Raw genomic sequence first — 24,158 nt, 5'->3', positions numbered from 1 at the left:
GGCCTGTCGGGCCGCGCAATCCCTGCGCACGCGCCCACACTTTTCTCCTTCGCCCCTCCCCCCCGCCCCCGGAAACGGCGGCGCTCCTTCGCGCAGAGCCGGAATTGATTAAGGAAAGGAGGGAGGAGGCGGAGGCAGCACTGAGACTCCCAGAATGCTCGAGGGCCGACGGCCCGCGCCGCGTTCCCGGGGCCCCAGCGCCACCTGCCGGAAGCCGCGAGGACAGACAACGCCTCAGGCCGGAAGCGCGTCGTCGCGCACTGCCCAGTTGCCTGGCCGAGCACTTCCGGTCCGGCCGGAAACCCGCGGCTGCGCCTCTTGTGGGTCCGGGGAGGGGGCCGAGCGCTGGTCTCAATCCCCAGGCAGGCAGGGGAGTGGCGGCCTGGCCTCGCCTGCCCACCGCGATGGCCTGGCCGGCCTACCCCTCAGGCTCTCCGTGGGCCCTGCTTCTCTCGCCCGGAAGCCCAGGGACCCCTTGTCCCCAGGCCTGCCCCCTGCAGCCCCCCAGGAGCGGCGGGCCTGGCGGCCTGGCCCCAGCACGCACCGCACCAGCGCCGGGCCAGGATGCCACAGGGGCCGTGCCGAGCAGGGGTTTCCTTGGGCCACCCTGTTCTCCCAGCGACCCTCCCTGGCACACATGGTGGAGGGGTGTGACCGGAGGGGGCCGACCCACCGAGACCTCCCGATCCACTAGGACCCGGTGGCCCCCAAAAGAGGCAGCTCCGAGCCTTCACCATGAATCCCAGCCAGAGCCTTGCGGTCTCAAGGGTCAATTTAGCACACACCAGACTGGTGCCCGCACTCAGCTCATGGTGACATCACCTGGCATTGCTGAGTGGTGAGTGGGGGGAAAGCAGCCTGACCCAGGTGGCCTCAGTCTGCCTCCCTGGGCCCGGCGGTTCCCGCATTCCCTCCTGCAGTGGCTGAGATCTCCCCCTCCCGCCTGCGCAAGATGCAGCTTAGGCTCAGAGCTGCCTTGCGTCCCCAGGGAGCACCTAGACAGGCCTGAACAGACCCGTAGATGTGGGTCCTCCACAGAGCTGTCCCCCAGGAGGGGCCGTCCTGCGGCGCCCTACCCCAGGCACATCCTCTGCCCCCTTGTCTGGCTGCCCTGGTCCAGCTGCTTGCTCTGGGTGGTGGGGGAGCGAGGAGGGGGTGGAGGAGGTGGTGCATGAGGAGGTGGGGGAGCGAGGTTGGGTGGAGGCTGCTGAAGGTGGCACAGGGCCCGCCAAGGGGTACCTGCCGAGGGGAGCGCTCTCCAGGGGTGCCCCCGCCCCCCACCAGCAGGCTGGCAGCACACCTGGGCCCGCGAGGCCCACTGAGCCGAGCCTCCCGGCGCCAGGGGCTTTTGCCCCTGCAGCCACGCCCCAGGTCTCGGAAGCTGCCGGCACAGGAAGGGGCCAGACGGTTGGTTAGCATGCCCGGTTTTTCCTTCTTTATTGAATGACTTTCAAGATGTAATGACAGTTGAAGGTGACAAGTTAGAAAGGAGAGGTGCACTGAAGGCGTAGGGCTGCTCGTAGACCCGGCTCTAGACAAGTGGCGGGAGAGGGAAGAAGGTTAAAAANTGGGGAGGGTGGGGGGGCCGCGTGGCCCCAGGAGGGGCCTGGCCGAGCGGGCAGAGCCCCTAAGCAGCCGCAGAAGCAGAGGGGCCCTTGCCTTGCAGTCCCCAAGGCCCAACTCACACGCCGTCTATAGGTGACTTCAGCCCCAAAAGGGAACGGGGAGCTTCAGGACAAAAACAAAACTTCAGAAGTAAAAAGGCTAATAAGTGTAGCAGAGCACTACCGGAGGAGTTCTGTACACAGGCGGCGGCCGCCCCTCCGGGGGGGAGGGGCTCTCAGGGAAGTCCGGTCACTCTTGGGCCACCGCAGGGCTCCCCCCCAGCCCTCCTGGCAGGAGCCGCTCAGTACACGGAGCTGTTCCGGATGCCACAGCACAGCACCATGCTCAGGATCATCTCGAAGATCTGCGGGGAGGGGAGGGCAGGGCAGGACAGTCAGCACCCGGAGACGCAGGGGGCGCCCTGGGCAGCTGCCCGGCCCGCGCACTCACCATGATCACAGCAACCACGATGGCCGCGATGCCGATGAGATACAGCTTTCCCGAGAAGAGGTCATCGATCTTCTGGTGGCAGTCCTCCTGCGGGGGCAGCCGGCGGGCGGTCAGGGGCGCAGGCAGCACGGGGCCACGGCGGAAAGAGCATGGAGAGGCTCCACCCCTCGGAAGAGGTGCAACTGGGGCCCGGTCGCTGCCAGGTTATCTCACATCCGTTTTATTGATTTATTTTTAAATTTTTTAATGTTTAGTTTTTGAGTGAGAAAGAAAGAGAGACAGAGCGGGAGGGAGCAGGTAGGGGCAGAGAGAGAGGGTAGCACAGGCTCTAGGCTCTGAGCTGTCAGCACAGAGCTCGACGCGGGGCCTCAAACTCACAAACTGGGAGATCATGACCTGAGCCCATGTCGGACGCTTAACCAACCGAGTGCCCCGGGCGCCCCTGTCACATCCGTTTTAAAATGGATGTGGAAATGGAAGATGCTGTGTGCGCTGCCTTCCACTCAGGTCCCTAAGCACCGCGAGGAGGGTGCTGACCTGGGAGGCCAGCGCACCTTCCACACCCGCCCTCCTGGGGCAGAGACTCGCCTCCCCCGGGGGCTGTCAGCATGGCCTCGGCCTCAGCCCAGCCCCCAGCAGAGCACCCCCACTGGGCACCGCACCACCCAGCCTGGCTGCTGGCCCCATCCCTGCCAGTGCCGTCGGAGCGCCCACGCGGCCCAGCCCACCGCCCAAGCCCTGCCCGGGAGCGAGGCTGGAGGCCCGGGCGCCAGCGCGTACCTTGAAGAGGTTGCTGATGATGTTGCTGCCCGAGGGACACAGGTTGTTCTTGAGCATGGACGTGGTCAGTGCAGACAGCGTGCTGGAGCCACAGCAGTTGAGCTGCCGAGAGCCAGGGCACCGTGCTCAGCCCCGGGCCCTCATGCAGAGGGGACCCGCCGGGAGATGGCCAAGGTCATCCCGCAGGCTGCTGAAGCCCCGGCAGCTGCCCCGTCCTGGCCTGGGTTTGAGGGGGGTGGGGGCGTGGATGCTCCCGGGGAAGAGCACTGAGCCCAGGGGCCCCTCTCCTTCCCTTCCTCCCACTCAGCGGTGCTGCCCAGAAAGCCCTGCAGCCGGGCCTAAGGCTCATCTGGTTCACACTGGGAATCCACAAGTCCCAGAGAATCCCCTCTGGAGGGGCTCCACTGCCCTCAAGGGGCAGGGCTGCCAGGGCCCCCAAGCCCCTCCTGTTGCTGAGGTCTGCGCTGGGGCCACACTCAACCCCAGCTGGGCCTCACCCAACAGCACAACGCCCCAATCCCCCAGCCCCACCCCGAACCCCCAGACCCCCAGGACCCGCTGCCGCACCGTCTCATGGAAGGTCTTCACCACGGCCTTGGCATTGTTGGCATCGTCGTCTACCACGGCCTGCTGCAAAGCCTGGTCGTAGAACTGCTTCACGTCCTTGGCGATCTGGGGGAGGGGTGTGTGGGAGGGGTAAGGTCACACCCACAGCAGGGACCACCCCCCAGTGGGGTTGAGGGGCCCTCAAGTCTTCACTGGCTCTCCTGGGAAGATACTGCTTCCAGGACAGACCTGGATGCCTCCCCCACCTCCACCTTGGAGGCTGGGAGACAGGGGAACCTGCCTTCTACTTGGCCCCCAGGGTACCTCCTCCAGAAAGCCCTCCAGGGCCTTTCATCAGACAGGCCCCAGGGGGAGCCCCCAGCAGCACCTGCAATCCAAGGGCGGGCCCACCCGCTGAGTGAGCAGCAGGGGGCTGCCCCCTCCTGTCCAGGTGGCCAGGCCCCACCCCCAGGGCCCCAGGCTCACCTGGTCCTTGTTGACAAAACCCCAGATGCCAGCGGCTACTTCACAGGCAAAGAGGATGACCAGGCAGGTGAAGAACTGGGAACGGAGCAGAGGACCCAGAGGAGGGCAGAGAAACGGGGTATTAGAGCAGGCACGGGGCAGCTTGAGGCTCACTGACCACAGACGACAGGCACCCAAGTGACGCACAGGTGTGTGTGTGGGTGTTCGGTGGCACCCGGCCGCGTCCCGACCAGGGAGGTGCTGCGTGGAGTCGAGAAGCGTGTGCGGAGCCTATCATCATCCCCGCAGGGTGGGCTCTGCATCATGGGGCCGCGGGAGGGGCTCAGAGGGCTGGGACTGCAGGCTGGCATAGCCCCGGGAGGGTCTGGGCCCCCCGTGGCCCCCTGTGCACCCTGCTTCTCCCTCTCCCCACGGGAAGGGGGTGATCGTGCTACGGTGCCCACTGCCCATGCCTTCCGGGTTGGGCTGGCCTCAGCTTTCCAACCGAGGCTGGCCGTGGGCCGGGGTCCCACTCCCTGTTGTTTCTGTGGCTTTTCTTTAAAAACAAAGAAGGGCGCCCGGGTGGCTCAGTCGGTTAAGCGTCCAACTTTAGCTCAGGTCATGATCTCGCGGTTTGTGGGTTCAGGCCCCGCGTCGGGCTCTGTGCTGACAGCTCGGAGCCTGGAGCTGCTTCAGGTTCTGTGTCTCCCTCTCTCTCTGCCCCTCCCCCGCTCACTGTGTGTGTGTGTGTGTGTGTGTGTGTGTGTGTGTGTCTAAAAACTAAATAAATTTTTTTAAACAAAGAAGAAAAGCAACTGTGGAACCGAGAGTCAGGAACCAGGCGTGGCCAGACTCCAGGACCAAACAGGGAAACCAGGGGGAGAGGCCCCTGGGCCCCCGGGGAGAGCCCGCCTCCAGGGGGGCAAGAGGGTCCCGTGGGAGGTGACAGGTGCTGCGTCCAGCAGATCCGAGCCCCACCCCGCCCAGGCTTACCGTGCCCAGCAGGCACTGGGACTCCTGGATGGCCCCGTAGCAGCCCAGAAACCCGACGAACATCATCACGGCGCCCACGGCAATGAGGATGTAGATGCCTTTGTGGGAGAGCAACAGACACCCTCAGTGCGCCACCTCCCCGGCTGCGTGCGCACAGCGCAGCCCCTGCCGGGAAGACAAAGGACTCCCAATGCCCCGGGGAGGAGGGGAGAGGGCCCTGCAGCCCGGCCGGCCACTGGCCTCCTCGTCTGCAGCCTGGGAGCCAGGCTGGTGAAGCCCAGGCCGGCACCGCCTGGCGCAGGCGCAGTGCGCAGAGGGCACATCCCATCTGTACCCGCGGGCCCCTCGCAGCGAGGCCCTCGTACAACCTGCACCCACTCTGGTTCCTCCTAAGCTTCTGGGACTTGGGGAGCGGGGAGCCCAGGGCCCTGAGGGGTGGGGAGAGGGGGCCGCTGCAGGCGCCCCACTGCCCGCAGCAGGGCGTGCCTGCTGCTCCTGGACAGAGGTCAGACCCCGCAGGAGGCTCCTGCGGCTCCTTGGGCGGGAGGAGTGGGCTCGGATCAGCCTCTGAGCCTGCTGGACAAGGTGGCCTGGCAGCCGTGGTGGCCCACCCCTCTGAGCATGGCGTGTGGTGGCAGGGACACTTCTAGGACAGGACACCGGGGCCGCCCACCGGTCTGGGCTCATGCTCCTGGGGAGGCAGGAGGGGCCGCCACAGGGTTGGGGACACCTCTGGCCCAGCCATGCTGCCTTTCTGGGTGCCCGCGACCCACCCGGACAGGGCCCTGAGCCCCTTAGGAAGTGCCGGCCGTAGCCTTCTCGCAGACCTGGGCCTGGGCCCCGGCCCCCAGCCACCACAGCCAACACGTGGGCAGCCCGGGCCCTGTCTGCAGAGCCAAGACCCCCAGAACTCCACTGTCTGGCCAGCCCCGGGTCGGGGGGAGGGGGAGAAGGAGTCTGGGGTCCACAGGACCACCCACTGGGCTCAGAAAAGGCCCAGGGCCGCCTCCTGGTCAAAGCCTCTGGGCAGCACTCGGTGGGCGTGGCAGAAGAGAAGCCTCCCGCTCTGGCTGCCTTAGGGGGCTCCCGGCTTGGTGGGGAGGGCACCCTCAGGCTGGGTCCCCCTTCCCTCAGGCCTGATACCCCCATCCTCAAGGCCACGTGGGACCCCTGAGTTCCCATCCTGGGTCACTGCGTGAGGTCTGGCGAACGGCAGCAGGTGTCTGACCCGCAGCCCGTCCAGGCGCCACCTCCTCTGGAACCCGCGGCCCGGTTCTGGCGTGAGGTGGGGGCCCGGCTGGGCCCCACGGCGTTGCCCAGCGCGCTGAGCAAGCCCAGCTGACCTCCCCACTTGCCAGCGTTGCACAAAGAGCCCTTGTCAGGGCCCACATCTGCTCCCCCACCTCCCTGGCAGGCCCAGCCCACATCAGGGCCAGTGGGAGGCTCCAGAAGGCTGGTCCTTGATGGGCAGGGACGGGCAGCCCACAAAGTGGGTGAGTGCGGGGGCACCACAGAGCCCAGGTCGCTAGGCTAGAGCTACCCCTGAGGGCAGGCATCCCCAGGGCCAGGAGCACCGCGCCAGAGGCCTCTCTGCAAGCCAGGGTCAGGCCCCGGGTGACAGCTGATGTGAAGGAGCGGGCTGCTGGGACAATGCCCACTTCGCCCCCTACGAGCTTCTCCCACGGGACCACCTCCCCACCGAGCCCAGCACAGTCCCACAGCCGCCACCTCCTGGAGGGCGCCAGAGCCTCCCGCTTCCCGGCCCCTCCCCTGCCCCGGCCGGGCCTGGAAGGAGGGAGCCTGCAGCCGCTTTGCCAAGCTGGGCCAGATGCAGGGCCTGAGAGCGGAGCGCCCTGAGGCTTCCTTCAGGAGGGGGCTGGCTTCCCAAGTCCCCTGCCCACACGCCCGCCACCCAGACCCAGACCACGCTGGGACCTCTGCGGGAGGGGAGGGGGAGGCCTGGGAGGCAGGAGCCGCGAAACAGAGAAACCGCTCCCGCGGGTCTGGAGGATACTTCCTTGCCATTGGACTGGGGGCAAAGCCGGCTGCTTTGCTTTTGAGGGCGCCTGGACCGCGTGCAGCAGACCCTGGGTCACGGTTCTCACGTGCACCCTTGGAGCTGGTGGGCAGAGGCGCCCTGTCCCCCTGACACTCGGACCTGGGGAGGCTGCACAGCCCGGGGGAAGCCTAGGAATCTGGAGATGGACCATCAGGAACCCCCCCCAACCCCCCCCCAGGCACAACTGGGCAGGAAAACCAATGCCAGGGTCACGGGCTCCTGTCTCCCAGGAGCAAAGGGGCCGCCGTATGATGCCCCTCCACACGTCCGCTCAGCCCGGCCGCTAGCCCGGCCACTCGGGAAGGGGTATACATCCCCTCTGTCACCCCGGGTGCCCTGGGCCATCCAAGCCTCAGCAACCAAGCATGTATCCCTGGCACGTGGGAGAGACCCAGACCCTTTCCAGCTGCACCCAGGACACCAGCCCNGACGACACCCCAGGGGGCACGGCTGGTGCCCCTGCAGAGGTGAGGTCTAATAAGGCAGCAAAGTGTGGCTGGGGGGGGCCCGGGGTCGCACTGGCCCCACCCTGGGGCCGGAGTCCTCCTCCTGCTCCTCTGGGCCCCAGCTGCCATTCTTCTGCCCAGGCATCCGGCCCCACCCCTTCCCAGGGAGCCTCCCCCAAAACACCCCAGAGACACAGCTCCCCGCCCCCACCCAGCTGCCTCCTGCCCCGATTCAGCCCCTGGGGGCCATCCGGTGGGGTCCCAACAACCCACATACCCCCTGAAGTTCCAGCTTTTCCCGGAGCCTGGCTCCTGCCCCAAGCTCCCAGGGACTGGAGCACCTCGGAACCCAGGCGCCCCCCAGGCTGAGGCGACCCCACGTACTTTCTGTTTCCAGCTCACTCTCAGGCCCAGAAAGTCCTTCCTGGCCGGCCCCCTTCTGCCCAGCAGCCCAGCTCTCAGCAAGTCCCCCGAAGCTGGCCCCGGCCTCCTCCTCCTCCTGGAAGCCCACTCTGACTGTCTGTCTGCAGCAGTCATGATGGGAGGCCTTGCTGGGTCCCCCGCCAGCCCCCCAGCCTGGAGCCAGCCAGGCCCCGCCCCCGGCCTGAGTGCACTCACCTACGTAGAAGGTGTTGGGCGCAGGCCTGTCTCCGAGCTCCAGATAGAGAAGGTTGGTGGTCTGTGGGTCATGGCGGAGCCACAGGGCCACACCCAGGATCACGCCTCCGGCCAACTGGGGAAAGAAGGGTACAGGGTTAGGGGCCCAGGGCAGTGCAGGGGTGAGTGTGAACCACATCGCACTGGACATCCAGGGGGCTGCAGTGCCAGGCGCCCACCTCCGCCGGGCCAGCGGTCGGAGGGCTGGCGCTCACAAGCCCTGCGGGGGTCTGGGCTGCCTGCTGCCTCTGCATGTCTGCTTCGCTGACCCGGTATCTGAGGTGTCCCAGGAAGGCCTGGGTACTGGGGACCAGCTCCCCGACAGCATACCGGGCACGCTCGTGTCAAAAAAGTATTCATTTTTTTATCTGAAGCTCAAACCTAACTGGATGTCCTGTATTTTTATTTGCTGAATCTGGCCAGAGTCCACACCAGACCGGAGCACCCCAGGGACCACGGGGCCCTCCTCCAAGGGGGTGGTGGCTCCAACGGTCCTCAGCTTATCTGGGGACCCCAGGTCTTTGCTGCCAAGAGGAAGAGAGGGATGGGTCTGATGCCCCCAGGGTCCTGGTGTGACCAGTGGAAGGAATGACAGAGAAGGGAGGCAGCTGAGGCCAGTGGCATCCAGGAAGCCACAAGGCCGAGGGACCGGGCCGTTTGTGGGAGAAATCCTTGCCGCTGCCGGCCTGGGAAGGGAAGCTGCTAGAGGAGGAAGGAAGCCCTCGGTCCTCTCAGATTCAGATAGGCCGGCGGAGGGGGCGGNCCATGCGTGGAGGGTGGGGTGGGCCCCCCAAGGATGAGCCCGGACGGTGCCGGCCCAGCCTCACACGAGCACCCGACCATCCCCAGGCCAGTGGCCAGGCTGCCCTCCACGCCCCAGCCCTTCCCTGGGCCGTCCCAGCCCTGCGTGCCCCAGGAGAGGGCATGTGCTCCCCGAGCTACGAGCCTGGGCTCCAGTGGGGAGGCCTCTGCAGCCGCTAGCGTCCGGCTCTTCCTCATCCCACCAATCATGTGCTGGCAGCCGGGGTCTTCCCCACAGCACCAGACCCTGCCCCTCACGCACAGACCCAGAGCTGCGTGTCCTGGGGGAAAGAGAAACTGAAAACCAGACCCCAAGGAAACCCCCTGACCAGCCCAGCACCTGCCCCGGGGCCCTGGCCGGAGGTGGGGGCAGACCCTCTGAGACGTTGGTTGGGGTAAACGTGCTCTGTGGAGGGCATGACCCGGAGCCCCAGCCCCAGGCGCTGCCCCACGGAAAGTCCCAGCAGCTCCATCTACACTCGGCCCAGCTAACGGTAAGGCCGGTGGGACCGCGGCGCCCATCAGCGGTGGGCGAGGCTGCCCGACACGTCCCTCGGAGCACCCTGTCGCCCCCTCCCCCCGCCCCGGCCTCGATTTCGTTTTCTCGGCCCACTTCTGGGCTGAGGCCCAGCTCTGGTCGGGGAGGGGCAGGTGGAGGCGCCGACCTCTTCCCCATCCTCCAGCAAGCGTGGGGAGCACCAGCGGCTTCCTGTGCACCTGCTCGCGCTCCGGCCACTGCGCAGCGCTCAGAGGACAGGGCCCCGGCCCCAGCATCCTGGGCCTCTCTGTGGCACCTGTCATAGCCTCGAGGGGTCCAGAGGGCCCATGGGACGGCCTGGGGGGGCGGCAGGGCGGGCGCCCCCGGGGCCTTGGCTCCTCCCGAGGTGGTTGCCATCTGCGGCTCCAAGGGAGGCGGGTCGGGGCTGAGGGTTGCCGTGGTAACCCTGGCTGGAAACCATCACTTGTTCTGTTTAGAAGCTGTGGTCCGGAGCCCGCTTTGTGAGAGGGCAGGGGGGAGGGGCGGGGGAAGCCCCAGTCCTGGGCCTCCCTCTGTGGTCCCTCTATAGTCAGAGGTCTGGCCACAAGCCGCACCTTGGCTTCGGTGTCCCCATCAGCGGTGGGGGGGGAGGGCGCGGGGAGTGGAGCGTGGTGCTCCCCCAGGGGCTGGGGAGACAAGCCAGCCTTGGGGCACACGGGCCTAACAGAAATGCCACACCTGCGCCCGAGACATGCAGGCGGGACCGCGGGCAGTGGCTGGCTCTGCGGCCTCGCGGCCCCCAGGCCCACGGAAGCTGGTCCTGCCCACAGGGCCGAGGAGGGCCTGGTGCTGACCCGTCACTCCAAGCCCTGCAAAGACGCCCGGGGCAGGGGGGGGCAGGTGAATGCTGTGGCGAGGGCCATCCCCAGCGCCCAGATGAGGCGGCACAGGCAGTGGGGGGGCAGATGCTCACCTCGGGTCGCCTCACCCAGACCAGGGGCTGGGGGGCCGGAAAGCCCTCTACAGGGAAAGGAAGCCTCCTGCCCCGCCCCCGCCTAGCCCCCCTGTGGACGCACTGGCGGGAAAAAGGCAGTTCTCCACCCAGCCCAGCGTGCACCCACCACGTGGCCAGCCCTGTGGCCCCAGGTGTCCACCCAGGGACGTCAATGAGAGTGTCCCCACCATGACGTGGGCCCCGCGGTTCCCAGGCCCAGACCTGTCCTTCAACTGAAGAACTGACAGTTTGCACGAAAACAAACTGGTCCGGACACACAGCGGAGCCACCGCAGCAGGAAGTGTGCCCCTCGCACAACAGCCCGCAGGCTGGAGAACCAGACCAAATGTAGAGCAGCGCTCTCTAAATAAAGTGTACGAGAAGCAAACCACATGCAGCGACAGAAAACAGGCCACCCTGGGGTGGGGGAGGGGCCACAAGGCCCCCGGACGCCGCTGGGGCTGAGGGACGTGTCTGTTATCCGGACGCGGTGACAGCCCCGAGGTGCCCACCTGCGTGTGTGCGCCTCCCACACGTGCAGGGCGCTCCGTGTCCGACAGAGCTGTGTTCACCCCCGCTGCCCAGTCGGCCCCTGGCCACGGAACTTCTAAGGCCTCTGGGGGCAAACGTTTCTTGTGGGTCCCACCCGGGCCCCAAGGTGAGGAGCCCGACACTCTGGGCTCGCCGGGCTCCCCGTGGCCCGTGGCAAGCACCTGGAGATGCGGTGCTGAAGTCCTGCCCACAGAACAAGGTCTTGGGGTCAGGGAAGGGACGGGATGCCTGTGAGGCCCGGGCACCCAGCGTTAAGGGACAGCAGGAATGAGGGCACCTCAGGCTCACCTCCGCGACGGCCTCCACACCCTCACTCGTAAGACGGGAATGCGAGGGCACGGAAGCTAACGTCCACAGAGCACTTAGCATCACGCCACGGTACACAGGTGGCTCACGACAAGCGCAGGTGTGGCCCCCGCGGCAGGTGTATCAGCGGTAGAGCCTCACACGCGTCATCATTCCCACCCAACGGGACCTGCACACGCAGCCACAGGACCCTCTCACCTGCCCCTGGCCCTGCNCCCACTGGCCCCTGCCCCCCACAGGCCCCTGCCCCCCACCAGCTTGGTCACAGGGGCGGGTCCCCCAGCAGAGACAGCACGGCCTGGCCCCTTCAGGACCCTGTGAAAGTTTTAGTTTCTGTTTCTTTTTCCCTTCTGAGAATTAATAAATACCAGCCTCAGCTGAAACAGGAGGGGACGGCCAAGTGCACTGGGATCCTGCCCGGCCGGCCGTTTCCAAGAAGTGGCTGCAAGGGAGCAAGGGGGAGCGGGCGCTGCCCGGGCAGGCCTGGGGCAGCCACACCCCGGCCCCACGGCTGAGCGGTCGCCCTGTCCCACCCACGCGCACCCTGGGCAGCAAGGACGCCTAGTGCGTCACTCACACCCTCTGGGCGGCGCTGGTCTTGCCCGGGGCCTGGGTGCCAGCCTCACCGAGAGGGAGGGGGCTGGGCTCTGCGCCAGCTCTGCTCCCCGACCCGCCGCCTCCGGAGGGGGGGCACAGGCTCATGGGAAAAGGCACGGGGAAGCCCTCCCCCCCCAGCTTGGCCAGGCACCCACCCGGGGACCCCCCAGGAGGGAAGTGAAGGCCAGGGGCAGGAAGTAAGGCCAGAAAAGCCGTCAGGGCCACCAGGTTAGGTCAGAGGAAGAGGCGCACAGCAAGACACTTTCAGGGGTGCCTGGGGGCTCAGTCGGTGGGGCGTCCAACTCTTGATATCGGCTCCGGTCAGGCTCTCTCTCGGTGCAGGAGGCCACGGCCCGTGCGGGGCTTGTGCTGAGCGTGGAGCCTGCTCGGGAGAGTCTCTCTCTCCCTTTCCCTCTGTCCCCCCACCAAATAAATAAATAGACTTAAAAAAAGACACTTTCAGGATGGGCTACACAGGGTGAGTAGGGGAAGGGGGCTCCTGGTGCCACCGCGCAGGCTGGGCATGGGTTCCGGGTCCCCGCAGGCCACTCTCCACCCCCCATGAGGGGACAGGGCCAGAGTCCTCCCTGACCCACCTCAGACCTTCCTGGGCGGTAGGCAGCCTCCCCCACGGCCCTGTCGTGGCCTCTGGGAGCAGCTCAAGGCAGGAAGGAAGTGTGGGGCCGGGAGCAGAGACCCCCACCTTGGCCAGGAAGCCGCCTGGCCCGGCATCTCAACATAGGTGGGAAGGGGGCCAGGACACAGGCCCTCAAGGGACCATTCGGCTGGGACTTCCCAGCCCACACTGCCACCTCTAGGCCGCACTGGAGAGCCACTTCGGGGCCGGACCCCGACCCCATCACCCAATCCTCAGGTAGTGAAACCAGGAAGTGGCCTGCCCGCTGCAGGCACGTGGGCGCTGCCGTCCCGGTGACCGGCCAGAGAAGAGGGATCGCAGAGGTGGGCTGGGCTTCCTACTGGGGAGGCAGGTGGGAGGCGGGCGGGCTCGGGCAGGGGACCAGAGAAGAGGTCAGGACGCCCCTGTCCCTGCCCCAGGGGAGCCCCAGCCCTGGAGCCACACCAGGCCAGGAGGCACAGCGGAGCTGGGCCCCAGCTGGAGGCCAAGGGGACAGCTCCAGCCCCGCGCCCAGCTGGCCCAGGGGACGGCCACCTCGTGTGAGCTGGACCTCTCATCACCCGGGGACAAAGTGAAAGACTCCGTCCGACGGGCGGGCGGCCGAGCCCCTTGGCGAGGGCCTCAGGCCAAGCAGAGCCGCAGCCACGGGAGACGGTGAGTTCCCCGTGGGCTCGGGGTGGGACCACAGTCGGTGGCTTCGGAGGCCCCGCCCAAGACCAAGGGTGCTAAGCTCCAGGGGCCAGGCCCTTGGTCCCCCCAGGCCTGGAGACCCAGAGAGGCAGCCAGTCCCCTCTCCTGCACCCCCGCCGCAGCGCAGCTCTCGGCCCTGGCTCTCAGCCTGAGTGTGCACGTCCTCTGTCGGGGCTGGCCGTCAGCTGCAGCACAAAACCACCTCGACGCATGCCCCATCGGCGACGGCACCGGTAAGACAGGTTACCAGGAGCCGCTAGGCATCTCCCGAGGGCAAGTCAGGAGCGCGGCCAGCCTGGGCGTGGGACGGCTGGCACAGAGGGTTCCCGTGTGACACGGACGCAGGGCAGGCGGCCCTGGCTTCCTGTCTTTTACTTTCTTGACAATGACTGTGTTGCCCTGTCATCGGAGATGGGCGGGGAGGCAGGGAGGCGTTAACGCTCTGAAGTTAGAAGGGGACAAAGGGGCACGAACCCCCAGGCCTGGCTGAGCTACTGCCCCCGGGACCCGGAGGACCCGGCGCACCCTCGCCACTGACTGGAGGAACTTTCGGGCCCAACCCGACCCCCAGCCCCTCACTCTGGCCAGCCACACGCCCAGAGAGGGTGGCCGTCCCGTCCCCGGCAGTGAGCGTAGGAAGGGAAGTGCTCAGCCAGCCCGTGGGGACTCCCCTAGCATCGGGGGTCCACCCAGAAGCCCCCACGGGGTCCTGTGTCAATTAGTGCCTGCCCTGCCTTCAGGATGGGCTTAGGCCAGGCCCGAAAGTACAAACTACGTGTCCTTTAGGGGCACGGGGGCACTGAGAAGTCTAGAGCTTTCTGGAAGCAGGGGGGGTCAAACCCCGTTCTGCCAGACAGGTAGGAAACAGCCCAGGAGGAGGGCCCTGAGGCCCGATTCCAGGTGAACCTGGTTCTCGGTCAAGGACGAGACACGCTGGCCACAGGGCAGATCCAGGGCCGAAAACCACCCAGCCTCGCCGTGCGCCCTGCCTGGGTCCTGGGGTGCCAGGGCCAGGGGGAGAGCCCTTGTCCTTCTCCACCCCCACCCCAAAACGCTGGGCCAGTGCAAAGGTGACCATCTGCCCCTCCCACGGGTGCCTGGACTCTGCCTTATTGATTTTCCGAGCCGGGTCCTTCCCCTCACGGGGTTTCAGGTGCTGATATGAAGGCGTTGAAGGCGTGGGGGAGACTCTCTGGGAGAGGTGGCGATTTGGGGCCATCTCCCTGTCCGGGCTTCAAAGCAGAGAGAGCTAGGGATTGGGGGTGAACTCAGCTCCTGGGGGCGGACCTGAGCTGGGGGGGGAAGCCCTGCAGGAAGGGCACCGCATGAGCCCCCGGGCGAACCAGCCGACACATCCTCACAGGGACCAGTTGTTTCCAGGGACAGACTACAGACTTCCTCTTGTCTCAGGCCAACGGCTGTCTCCCCCCAAGTTGTGCCACTCACTCCGTCTGCTTGCCCAGCCCCTGAAGCGGGGCAGAGGAAGTCCCCACCCCCACCCGGAGCCCGCCAGGGTCACATCCCCTCTCCCGGAAGGAAGGCGACAGAACCGCTAAGTGACAGACAGTCATGTGCTGTCTGGAAGCGAGAATGAAATGCCAGTTAGCAGCTCTGGAAGGCAGCCACCGAAGGCATTAGGCCGGAGGAGTGACCGGTCCCGGGCAGGGGGTGCTGCACTGTCCCCGGCCAGCCTCCAAGGAGAGGGCTGTGATCATACCCACTTCCCGGATGAGGAAAGCGCGTGGGGCTTACACGTGCCGGTCACCTGCCCCAGGTCACAGGGAGGGGAGCCTCTGTTCTTCCTGAAATGGCCTGGCAGCAGGAGTACCAGCCGCTGCTGCCAGGAAGCTCCCAGTCCCGCCCCAACGGGATTTCCACGCTGCCGGGAGGGGTGTCTGCAGCACCCGGCACCTCGCAGGCTTGGCCCCGGCTCCTGCCCCCACTCTGTCCCCGCCTCGAAGCCTGACGGTCAGGCCTGCCGAGTGCACGCCGCCTGGGACCCCGACGTCTGGGCACACGGAGGAGAGACACGTCCTGTGTGGGTGTGCGGGGTGACGGCGCCCCGTCCTCGAGGAGCCAGCCCGCGGCCTCGGAGGCCTGCTCCCGTGCGGAAGCCTCTTCACTTTCCGAAATGGAACTTTCAAAAGGACCCGGTCCAGACACCTGCTGTCAGAGCCTCGCCCGGCTCCCCATCAGCACCTGCTCCTGTATGTGGCCAGGCTGCGCGGTGAGCGAGTGTCAGGCTGGGCTCACCCAGCATCCTCCGGGGCCCCCGAAGCCCCTTCCCCAAGGCACTGTTCACATGGGCAGTCTTCCTGCCGGCCATCCATGCTCTACAACCATTTCCTGAGTTCGGCCCCTCGGAGTGTCCGCAATCCGCCAACCCAGGGAGATAGGATGTGGACCTCCACCTTAGAGGGCAGGAAGCCAAGGCCCGGGACCGGGGCAGTGTGGTGAGGGCCACCCCCATCCAGGCCCAACCCCAGGGCCATGCTCTCAGCCAGCGGCGGCAGGACGCCCATGCAGAGAGGGGCTCTGCCGGAGCGTGCCTCCAGTCCCCCCGCTCAGCTCTGCAGGCCCCCACCGCAGGGGTGGATGGGGCCAAGGGGACCGTGGAACACACTCCTGTGCTCAGCCGGGTGGCTGGTGAGGGGGAGGGGCCTCGGAAACATCTCCTTAGGCCTCCGTACAGAGCGGCCCCTGGGGATGTGTCGGGCCTCCACCCCAGCTGCCTGGGGAACCACCAGGCTCACCCAAGTAGAGCTGCAGGGTGAGTGGGCACTGCCCTGGAGAGCTCCCAGGCTGGGCGGGGGGAGGGGGAGGGGAGGGGGAGGACTTACCCAGCTCTGACACTCAGCCCGAGGGCGAGAATCTACTCCAGGAGACATTCAATACGTCCACCTACCCTCCCCTTCCTGGTCAAGGTCCCCACCCCACATCCAGGCTCTGCTTCAGGGAATGGGCCCCAGGGCCGCAGACGGGCGCCTGGCTGGACCCCCGGCCCCCTACATGCCCAGGCCACAGGCGGCAAAGGCTAACTTGACACTGACACCACTTCTTCAGTAAAGGCCCCAGGGGTGCTCCGGCCATGCCTGGCCCGCCCTGACGGCCCCGCTGCCCCCCACTCCCCGGGCAGAGGCCAATGGCCTCAGCGGCCCCCCCGCCTGTGCCTCCCCACCCAGGTAGGCTATGACCCCCCCACTCTACCCCCAGCCAGAGCTCAGTCCAGTCTCTGTCCTCCGCACCCCAGATACCTCACTGGCCTGAGATTCCCCCCGGGATCCTCAACCGTCCAGATGGGAAACAGATGTCCCCGGTCCCACGCACTTGCTCAGGGGCCATTTTAAAAGTTTACCCTCCAGCATCTACTTGAGAAACACGCTGTCCACCAGATGTTGTCACGGCCCCTCCTGGGAAGGGGTGAGCGGCCGGCGGCGGCACAGCAGGGTGGAGGGGCCCAGGAGGGTACCAGTCGCTGCCCAGGGGAGGCAGAGCAGGGCCTGAGAGGGGTTCCTGCACCCGTTCGGGCCCCTCCCCGACTCCAACACGGACAGGAAGGGAAAACAATGCCACAGCACGACCAGTTAGACAGGCAGTTACCACCCAGGTCAGGAAAACACAACTCACAAGTCAGCAGCCCGGAGCCCCTGAGACCCTCCTGCACCCAGAGGCGACCATCCTGTGGACACCTCTTTCCCAGGTGGGTGTCCGAGCCCAGACCTAAGCCCAGACCTCACATCCACCCAGCCCCCTGCCCGGCGCCAACTCGAAGGCCGCCGCAGCCCCGCTCCCCTCAAAGCTTCCACAGCCTCCCGGGCGAGGCCGGGCTGCAGGCGGGGTCCGGGTGAGGGGTACAGCGGGGTCAGCCCCACGGAGCGCGGCCACCGCGGTGCGGGCACCCAGCACGCGGGCCGCACTGTGCTGATGCGCTTCCTGTGTGAGCCCCGCGGCGGCCCGGACCCTCCCGGCGGACCCGGGGGCGGCGGCGGCNCCCTGCCCCCCTGGAGCAGGCGCTGGGCCCGGGGTCAGACCCGCTTGCGGCCCACCCGCGCGCCTGAGCCCAGGACTGGCCGGCGCAGGAAGCCGGGGCTTGTGGCCAGCGGCACCCTGGGAAGAACCTCCTCGTCTTTCGTCCTCCCTCAGGCGCTTTGGACAATCCTAGGAGGCTCCCTGGAGGAAGTGATGCACCAGAGATGGCGATACCAAGAGAGCTCCAGGGGTCGGCACTCTGGGTGGGTGATGAGAGTCAGCCGGCAGGGCCGGAAGAGCTTGGAACAGGATTCCAGGCAGCCAAGCCCTTGTCTCATGGTAAGAGGGAGTTGTTGAGTGCTGTGAGAGGTGTCTGTGTTTGGAGAGGTCACTGAGAGGGTGACTCTGGACCCGTGTTAAATGACAAGGGGACCCAAGCCACTAGGAAGGGAGCCCCCAAATACTGTGTGTCCTGTGCACACCCCGGTGGTGCCAGCCCCACCGCCCAAGGCGTGGCGGCCGGGCTCTGCTGCCTTCATCCGCTGGGCTGACGAGGGTGGAAAGGGACTTTCTCCCCAGGGGACAGAGCAAAGCCGTGACCAGGTGACACGCGGACACATTCTGTATGCACGTAGCGCTAGCACAAATCACTACTGACTACTTGAAACATGGCCAGTGCCACGGCCACGGAACCGCATTTTTCACTGCACTTCCCCTCCGTGGCTTCGTGTAGACGCAGCTTACTCCTCCGTGCTCCCACTTGTGCAGTTTCCTTGGTGGCCGATTTAAAAATCTGCTCTGGCCTCATGCGTGGACGAGAGCTCCAAGCGCATGTTCGTACCCAGGCTTGGGTGTGTGCACGTCCAGGTGACCCTGTAACAGGAGGAGCTCGAGTCCTTACCGGGGGGTCCGCCGGGATTCCTTTTGCTGGAAAGGAGGCAGAGCAGGTCTCCGGGATGCCGAGCGCACCCTGCTCTCCCCTCCGCTGCCTGCCGCCCACACTGATGGGGACATTCCCTGCCACCGCTGTGGGCTGAGTCCTGAGAAACGCCTCCCCTGGGCCCCCTGGGAAGGGGAGCAGAGGGGACCATGAGGCGGGTGGGGGGCAGAACCTCACACACTGTGCCCTTGGCCCACCGGCCCCCAAGACAGGCCGTCCGGCCACCAGCTCTGTGCCCAGGCAGAGGCTTCGGCTATTTAGGGGCCCCGCCTGTGTGACGGGTGCTCTTCCAGATGCTGGCTCTGGGGACTGGGCAGCGGGGACTCCTTCCCTCAAGGGCCTTGGAAACCGGTGAAGGTGACAGATGCCACCCACAATGATCGTGTCAATGCCAGGAAGGGAGTGAATTCCCAGCATAATTTAAAGACAGTAACGGTGAGGCGCTTTCCTGGCCCCGGGGGCCTGGAGGGGTCCACAGTGGACCCCGGCCTCGCAGACCCTGCAGACGGAGAGGGAGGCGCGTTCCAGGCAAAGGGGGACAAGGTTGGGCGGAGAGAAAGGAAGCCAGGGGGTGGGAGCACAAAGCGGGAAGAGGGCTAGATCCAGAGGTGGGGGGCAGGTGGGGGACCGGGGGCCGGCACTCGGGTCTGAAGCCGGGAACGGAGCTGCGTTAGATCCTGACTGCCTAGGAGTGACTGCAGGTCTCTGCACAGGCCCGGCTCCATGTCGGATGGGGACACGGGTGTCGGCCGGCTCGGGGACCGGCACCACAGGCACCTGGGGCTCACCGGGAAAATGGGCTGTGAGGGTTTTGGGGCCCCCTCTCGGTGCCCGGCACAGGCGGGCTGCCCCCCAGGGCCACTTCTGAAGTGCGCTGCCCAGTGGCCCACCAACTTGACCTTGTGGGGACGGCAGGGACCCCCCAGCAGTGTATGGGGGCCTTCCAGAGACACGGTGGTGGGAGATTTGTGTTACAGACTGGCTCAGGTGGGCGGGCGGCCCGGGGGGCCCCATGGGATCCACAGGCGAGGGGCCAGGAAGGCTGGTGCTGTGGGTCAGTCTGAGCCTGAAGGCCTGAGAACCAGGAGGCCAGCGGCGAAGGTCCCAGCCTGAGGACCAGAGGAGACGAGGTGAGATGTCCCAGCTCAAGGGGGGAGGCAGGGAAAGGGGCAGATTCCTCCTTCCCCCGCCTTCAGGTCTGCCCAGGCCTCAGGGGGCTCCCCACACCCCGCGCTGGGGACGGCTGTCTGTTGTGCCGACTCCACCGATTCGCCCCCAGAAATGATGTGCAGTCTGGCCACCCTGCAGCCAGTCGCCCTGACACACAACATTGACGTCACGGGCGGCAGTGACACAAACATGCTGGTGTGATGGGGGCAGGTGGGTGCCCGGCGGGGGTGGGGGGTCGTGTCCCAAGAACGGCTTCCTTCTGGCTCCAGGCTGCACGGATCAGCATCCCAAGGGGCTAGAGAACAGGGTCCGGCTCGTGCCCTGAGAGGGGCTGGCTGCCCTGAGGGCAGGTGAGGCTGCTGGGGTGAGAGGGAGGCCATGTGCTGCGCAGCCTGATGGGAAGAGCCAGCCTTTGCCTCCCCGCCCCCTGGGTGTGGCTCTGAGCTTCCTCAGTTTCCCCATCTGTGGCGGTGTTGCTGCAGGTGTTCTTGGGTGAGAGAATTCGAGGTCACGCCCGCGCCCAGGCAGGCGGCGCAGGGCCTGGCCCCGGGGGAGGCAGGAGGTAGCTTCCTCCTTCAGGCTGTTGGACTAGAGGCTTCTCGAAGGGCACAACTCCAAGGGCCAGAGTCATGGCTCCGTGGAGCACACTTCCTGCTGGGGGAGTCTCTGAACCCCCCTCCTGTGCCTTGATTTCCTGTGGCAATGAAGGAAGGCCGCCCAGATGAAGCCCGCAGGCTGTCCATACAGCGTGTGCCCCGCGAGGGAGTTGGTGACCATCCCTGCACTTGGCAGAGACAGGCCCAGAGGGGAACAGCTTTACATTCAAAAGAAAGGAAGAAAGAAAGAGTTTAGCATCGGGAAAAGTGACCAGTGTGTTGACCACATGCACCAGTGATGGCCAGTATGGAAATGGAGTCACGGAGGCTTAACGGCAAACGGAACAAAATACCCAAGAATGAATTCAGTAAAGGCCGTGTAACACTCACACGTGCAACGTTACAAAACATCGTCAAGAGGAAATAAAGCCCGTCGCACTGAGTGGAAAGATACCCAGTGTTCCCAGACTTGATGCTGTTGAAATACCTGAACTCCCCAGTTTAAAAAAAAAAATTTTGATGTTTATTTTTGAGAGCGAGACAGAGCGTGAGCAGAGGAGGGGCAGAGAGAGAGGAAGACACAGAATCAGAAGCAGCTCCAGGCTCCGAGCTGTTAGCACAGAGCCCGACGTGGGGCTTGAGCCCACAGACTGAGATCATGAGCTGAGCCGAAGTCGGCCGCTTCACCAAGTGAGCCACCCAGGCACCCCATGACCTGGCCAAAATTTAAAGCTTGGGCGGGTCAAAGGATATTGGCAAGGATAGACAGCCCACGACATGGGAAAAAATATTTGTAAATCATAGATGTGATGAGAGATAAGTGTCCAGTCCACGCAAAGAACTTTTAACTACGCCCCAAATAACCCCCCATAAAAACCGGACGAGGGACCTGAATGTGTGCATTTTTTCAAAGCACACAGTGCGAGGGGAGGTCACACACGTAGTCAGGGAAGCTGATCAGAAGCAGGATGAGGCATAGCCTCTGCCCCCAGGGTGGGAAAGACAGACAGTGACAAGTGTTTACAAGGGTGTGACACTTGCAGCTGCTGGAGATGCAAGTGGTGCAGCAGCCTCCAAACGCCAGCCACGGGACGCCGGCCACGGAACGCAGACTGGCAGTTCCTCCTGATGCTAAACATAGAGTACCTGTGGGACCCGGCGCTTCCCCATCGGGGCGCTTCATGAGAAACGGAGAGTTGGGTGCTCACAAAAGTGTGCACATGATGGCTGAGGGGGACACGGCTCCGCCCCTGGGCAGACGAGTGTGGTCCGGCGAACTCCGGTCCATACACAACCCAAGTGTCACTGGCCACAAAACGAAATGAAATGTACACGGCTGAACCCAGAGAAACCCTGAGGACTTTGTGGCGGGAGAGAGTATGGGGCCAGACACCGCGGGGGCCGCTCACTGTTTGATCCCATTCATGACACATGTCCAGAAGGGGCAGATCCGCGGGCAGAAGGATTCGCGCTCATCTGGGACTGGGGGGGGGGTCGGAGCCCACCAGACGCCCCTGAACTGTACCTTTTCAATGAGTGACTTTTACGGTGTGTGAGTTATATCTCCTAAAGCTGACAACGGGGAAGCTTCAGGTGTGTCCTGATCAGAGGCTGTCAGCCTTGGGGGGTGGGGGGCGGAAGTGGCCAGCCGGGAGCGAGCGCCCCATGCCATTGGTTTGGGAGGCGTATCCAGCTTTCTCTGGCGCTTGCAAAATAGGGAAATGGGCAGAAATGGAGAAGTGGTGGCTCGGGTGGACTGAAAACGGTACGTTGGGGTGAAAGCGTGTCTTTCTGAGCTCTGAAGCTTATTTGAGTTTAGGAACGCCCAGGCTGGGGCAGCCTGGATCGGGGCTGGGGACGCCCAGGCCACGGGGCCCTGTCTTCTGCATGCAGCAGACACAGGGAGAAAGGCGGCTGAAGGTGAAGGCAGAGATCGGGGTGATGGCTCTACTGACCGGCCCAGGAGCCCCACAGGTGGCCAGCAGTGGGGGGAGGCGCCTGGACCAGATCCTCCCTCGTCCACACCTGGCTCTGGCCCTGGCCTGTGGCATGAGGTCACGGCCGCCCCGGGGGACTGTGTGTCACGGGCAGTGCTGCCCGGTGACGACCAGTCCAAAGGGGCCTGGACACAGTGCTCAACACCCTTCCAGAAGTCCTCTGTGGTGGCCTGATCGGACCCTGGCCGAGGCAACATCCTGACGGGGACGCCCAGAGGCCCAAGGCAGGAGCCACCACAAAGCACTATGGAAACATTTAGAAAGTTACCAAGCAGCGTGGGCGTGCCAGTGCCCACCCCACACAGAACGCCGGGCCTGGGGGGAGAAGGCAGTCACGGCCGGGCAGGGTGTGTCAGCCAGCGAGGGGTCTGGACACGTCCTTGGGGTTTGGTGGGGAGCTGGCTGAGGTTCCCCGAAAAAGAGCCTGCGGGACAGATGTCCAGGCCAGACTGTCGTGGGGAGGACTCGGGGCAGCCGAGGGGGGGACCGGATGCAGGCGTGTGGCCCCACAAACGGCTTCGTGCCGCGGTGCATCCTTGGAGCCAAGGTGGCCTTGATTGAAGCTGGACGCGTTCTGCCTGCATCATTCGTCGGTACGGACTGTCCCCAGGGGCGAACCTCGGTGGCCCAGGTCCCCTTGGCGCTGGGCATTTCCCGGAGAGGGACAGCGGATGACCGCCCTCCCCCGGCCCTGGACTCAGGGCCACAGCCAACACGCTCCCCGCGCCCTGTCCCCTCCCTCTGCCGAGGTGTCACCAGCGAGGGTCTGAGCCCCTGGTCCCCACTCCCTTCTCAAAGGGCTGCTTCCCTCCGGGGGGGGGGACACCGAGGGACCCCTGTCGTGTGACGTGGCCCACTTGTTCCTGCCGGTCACGGCCACGCCCCTGCCGGTGCCCAGACTCGTCCTGCCTGCGGCGGGTGTCGGACAAACCACACGAAGTGACAGGGTGGCGGCTGTCGCCCAGAGGTCAGTCGGACCCCTGCTGCACCCCCTCCAGCCCACACGGCCTGGCGCGGACAGGGCGGCGCGTGCAGGTCCTGGGTGGGTCACTGGCTGGGAGGTGGGCTGCACCCCTGCTAACACCCCTTGGTCCCAGTCCTGTTGAGGACAGAGTGCTGGTGCCCACTGATTTGGGGTGGACACTGCATTCGGCATCGTGACCCCCCCATCCTCAGGGTATCCCCCCACCCCCACGAGCTGGGGCATCAGCCAAGCTTTCCAAAGGCTGTCCCAGAGCTCTGTGGGCCTGGCCGCTTCCGAGGGGCGTGGCCTCCACGGGGTCCCGTGCCCACGGCCGCACCTCCCGACACTCGGTAAATGCAGTCCCTGGGCCCGGGGCACTCGTCCCACACTGCAGACCCTCATCAGGTGGGGCAGGCTGAGCGTCTGGGCTCAGGGAAGACCCACGGGGCCTGAGTGTCCGTTCGCTGAAGGCGCGTGGCTGCCCCTTACAGGCCGGGGTCCCTGGCGTGCCCGGCTGGCCTGCAGAGGGCTCAGCGGCTTCCTCAAGGGATGGTGTCATTGTGGGTTGTGGCCTGTGGCTGGCGGGTTGGACAACGTGCCGCAGCCACCACTGGGCCATCCTTCTTGGCAGCGGCTTCCTCAGCCATCAGCAAGGCACTCTGCTCATGGGCCCCGTGGGGCAGCATGTGAGTGGCCGGGGTCAGAGACCATTCTGTCTACTGTTGCCCAGGGCCCCTCGGTGGACACAGACCTGTGCTCCCACCACCCTTGCCTGTCACAGCTGCTGCTGGAGGTCCCCTGTGCGCTCCCTGCCCAGGGCCGTGGCCCCCCAGACAGAGATGCCCAGGATGCCTTCACGATGGGGGAGGGACAGAACCTTTCGGGAGGTCCCTGGCCGCGAGCCGTGTCCTGAGCCCGTCCCAACGGGCCTGGCGAAGAGGCGGCGGCCGGCCCAGCAGCTGTGAGTCGTCTGCTGCCCCGGTGGGATTTGCGTTGGCCACCACTCTCCGGAGAAGCAGACCAGCAGGAGACGCATCACAGGGACTTGGCCCCTGTGGTCACGGAGGCTGCAGGCCCCACGGTCAGCGGCTGCAGGCCTGAGCCCAGGAGGGCCCGCCGTGCACGGAACTGGCCGGGCGTGGAGGCCGGAGACCAGGACGTGGGCAGAGAGGGTGGCGGAGACGGCAGCAAACTGCCTTCCAAACGTTTGTCTCCTCCACACGCACACGGAATAACCAAAAAGCCCTCGTTTCACCTGAATGATGCCTCTAAACAACCTGGGTCCAATCGGGGTGCTGAGGGCTCCGGACTTCAACACAGGAGTCGGGGGCAGAGTTCAGCTGGTGACAGGGTGTCCGCTCCCAGCCTCCTCAGCACACAGCTTTGGCATCTTGTGATGGTACAGGCAGAGCGGGACCCATGGCCACCTGCTCCCCCCCCCCCCCCCCCCCCCGCGGCCCGGCCGT

The 24,158-nt window shown here is 65.8% G+C and overlaps 1 protein-coding gene across 1 annotated transcript; it reads right to left on the bottom strand.

Moving 5' to 3' along the window:
* Window positions 1–1,574: 1,574 nt before the first annotated feature.
* Window positions 1,575–9,590, bottom strand: CD81 (CD81 molecule). The gene is made up of 8 exons (XM_077754223.1): window positions 9,520–9,590; window positions 7,963–8,077; window positions 4,840–4,937; window positions 3,868–3,942; window positions 3,403–3,507; window positions 2,836–2,937; window positions 2,056–2,142; window positions 1,575–1,969 (listed from the first exon to the last, which is right to left on the bottom strand). The coding sequence occupies exons 1-8, from the start codon at window positions 9,574–9,576 to the stop codon at window positions 1,907–1,909; spliced, it is 702 nt and encodes a 233-aa protein (XP_077610349.1). The 5' UTR covers window positions 9,577–9,590; the 3' UTR covers window positions 1,575–1,906.
* Between the last annotated feature and the right edge of the window lie 14,568 nt (window positions 9,591–24,158).

The sequence above is a fragment of the Crocuta crocuta genome, unplaced genomic scaffold (assembly GCF_008692635.1).
Source record: "Crocuta crocuta isolate KB4526 unplaced genomic scaffold, BGI_CrCroc_1.0 scaffold653, whole genome shotgun sequence".
NCBI classification, from domain to species: Eukaryota; Metazoa; Chordata; class Mammalia; order Carnivora; family Hyaenidae; genus Crocuta; species Crocuta crocuta.
This window is presented reverse-complemented; position numbering and strand designations above follow the sequence as displayed.

Coding starts and splice junctions, on each gene's coding strand:
- CD81 (XM_077754223.1), bottom strand. CDS start 9,576: ATGCTGGGGCCGGGGCCCTGTCCTCTGAGCGCTGCGCAGTGGCCGGAG. Junction 8,078..9,519: donor AGTGGCCGGAGCGCGAGCAG/GTGCACAGGAAG, acceptor TTCTTTCCCCAG/TTGGCCGGAGGCGTGATCCT. Junction 4,938..7,962: donor GCCCAACACCTTCTACGTAG/GTGAGTGCACTC, acceptor TCTCCCACAAAG/GCATCTACATCCTCATTGCC.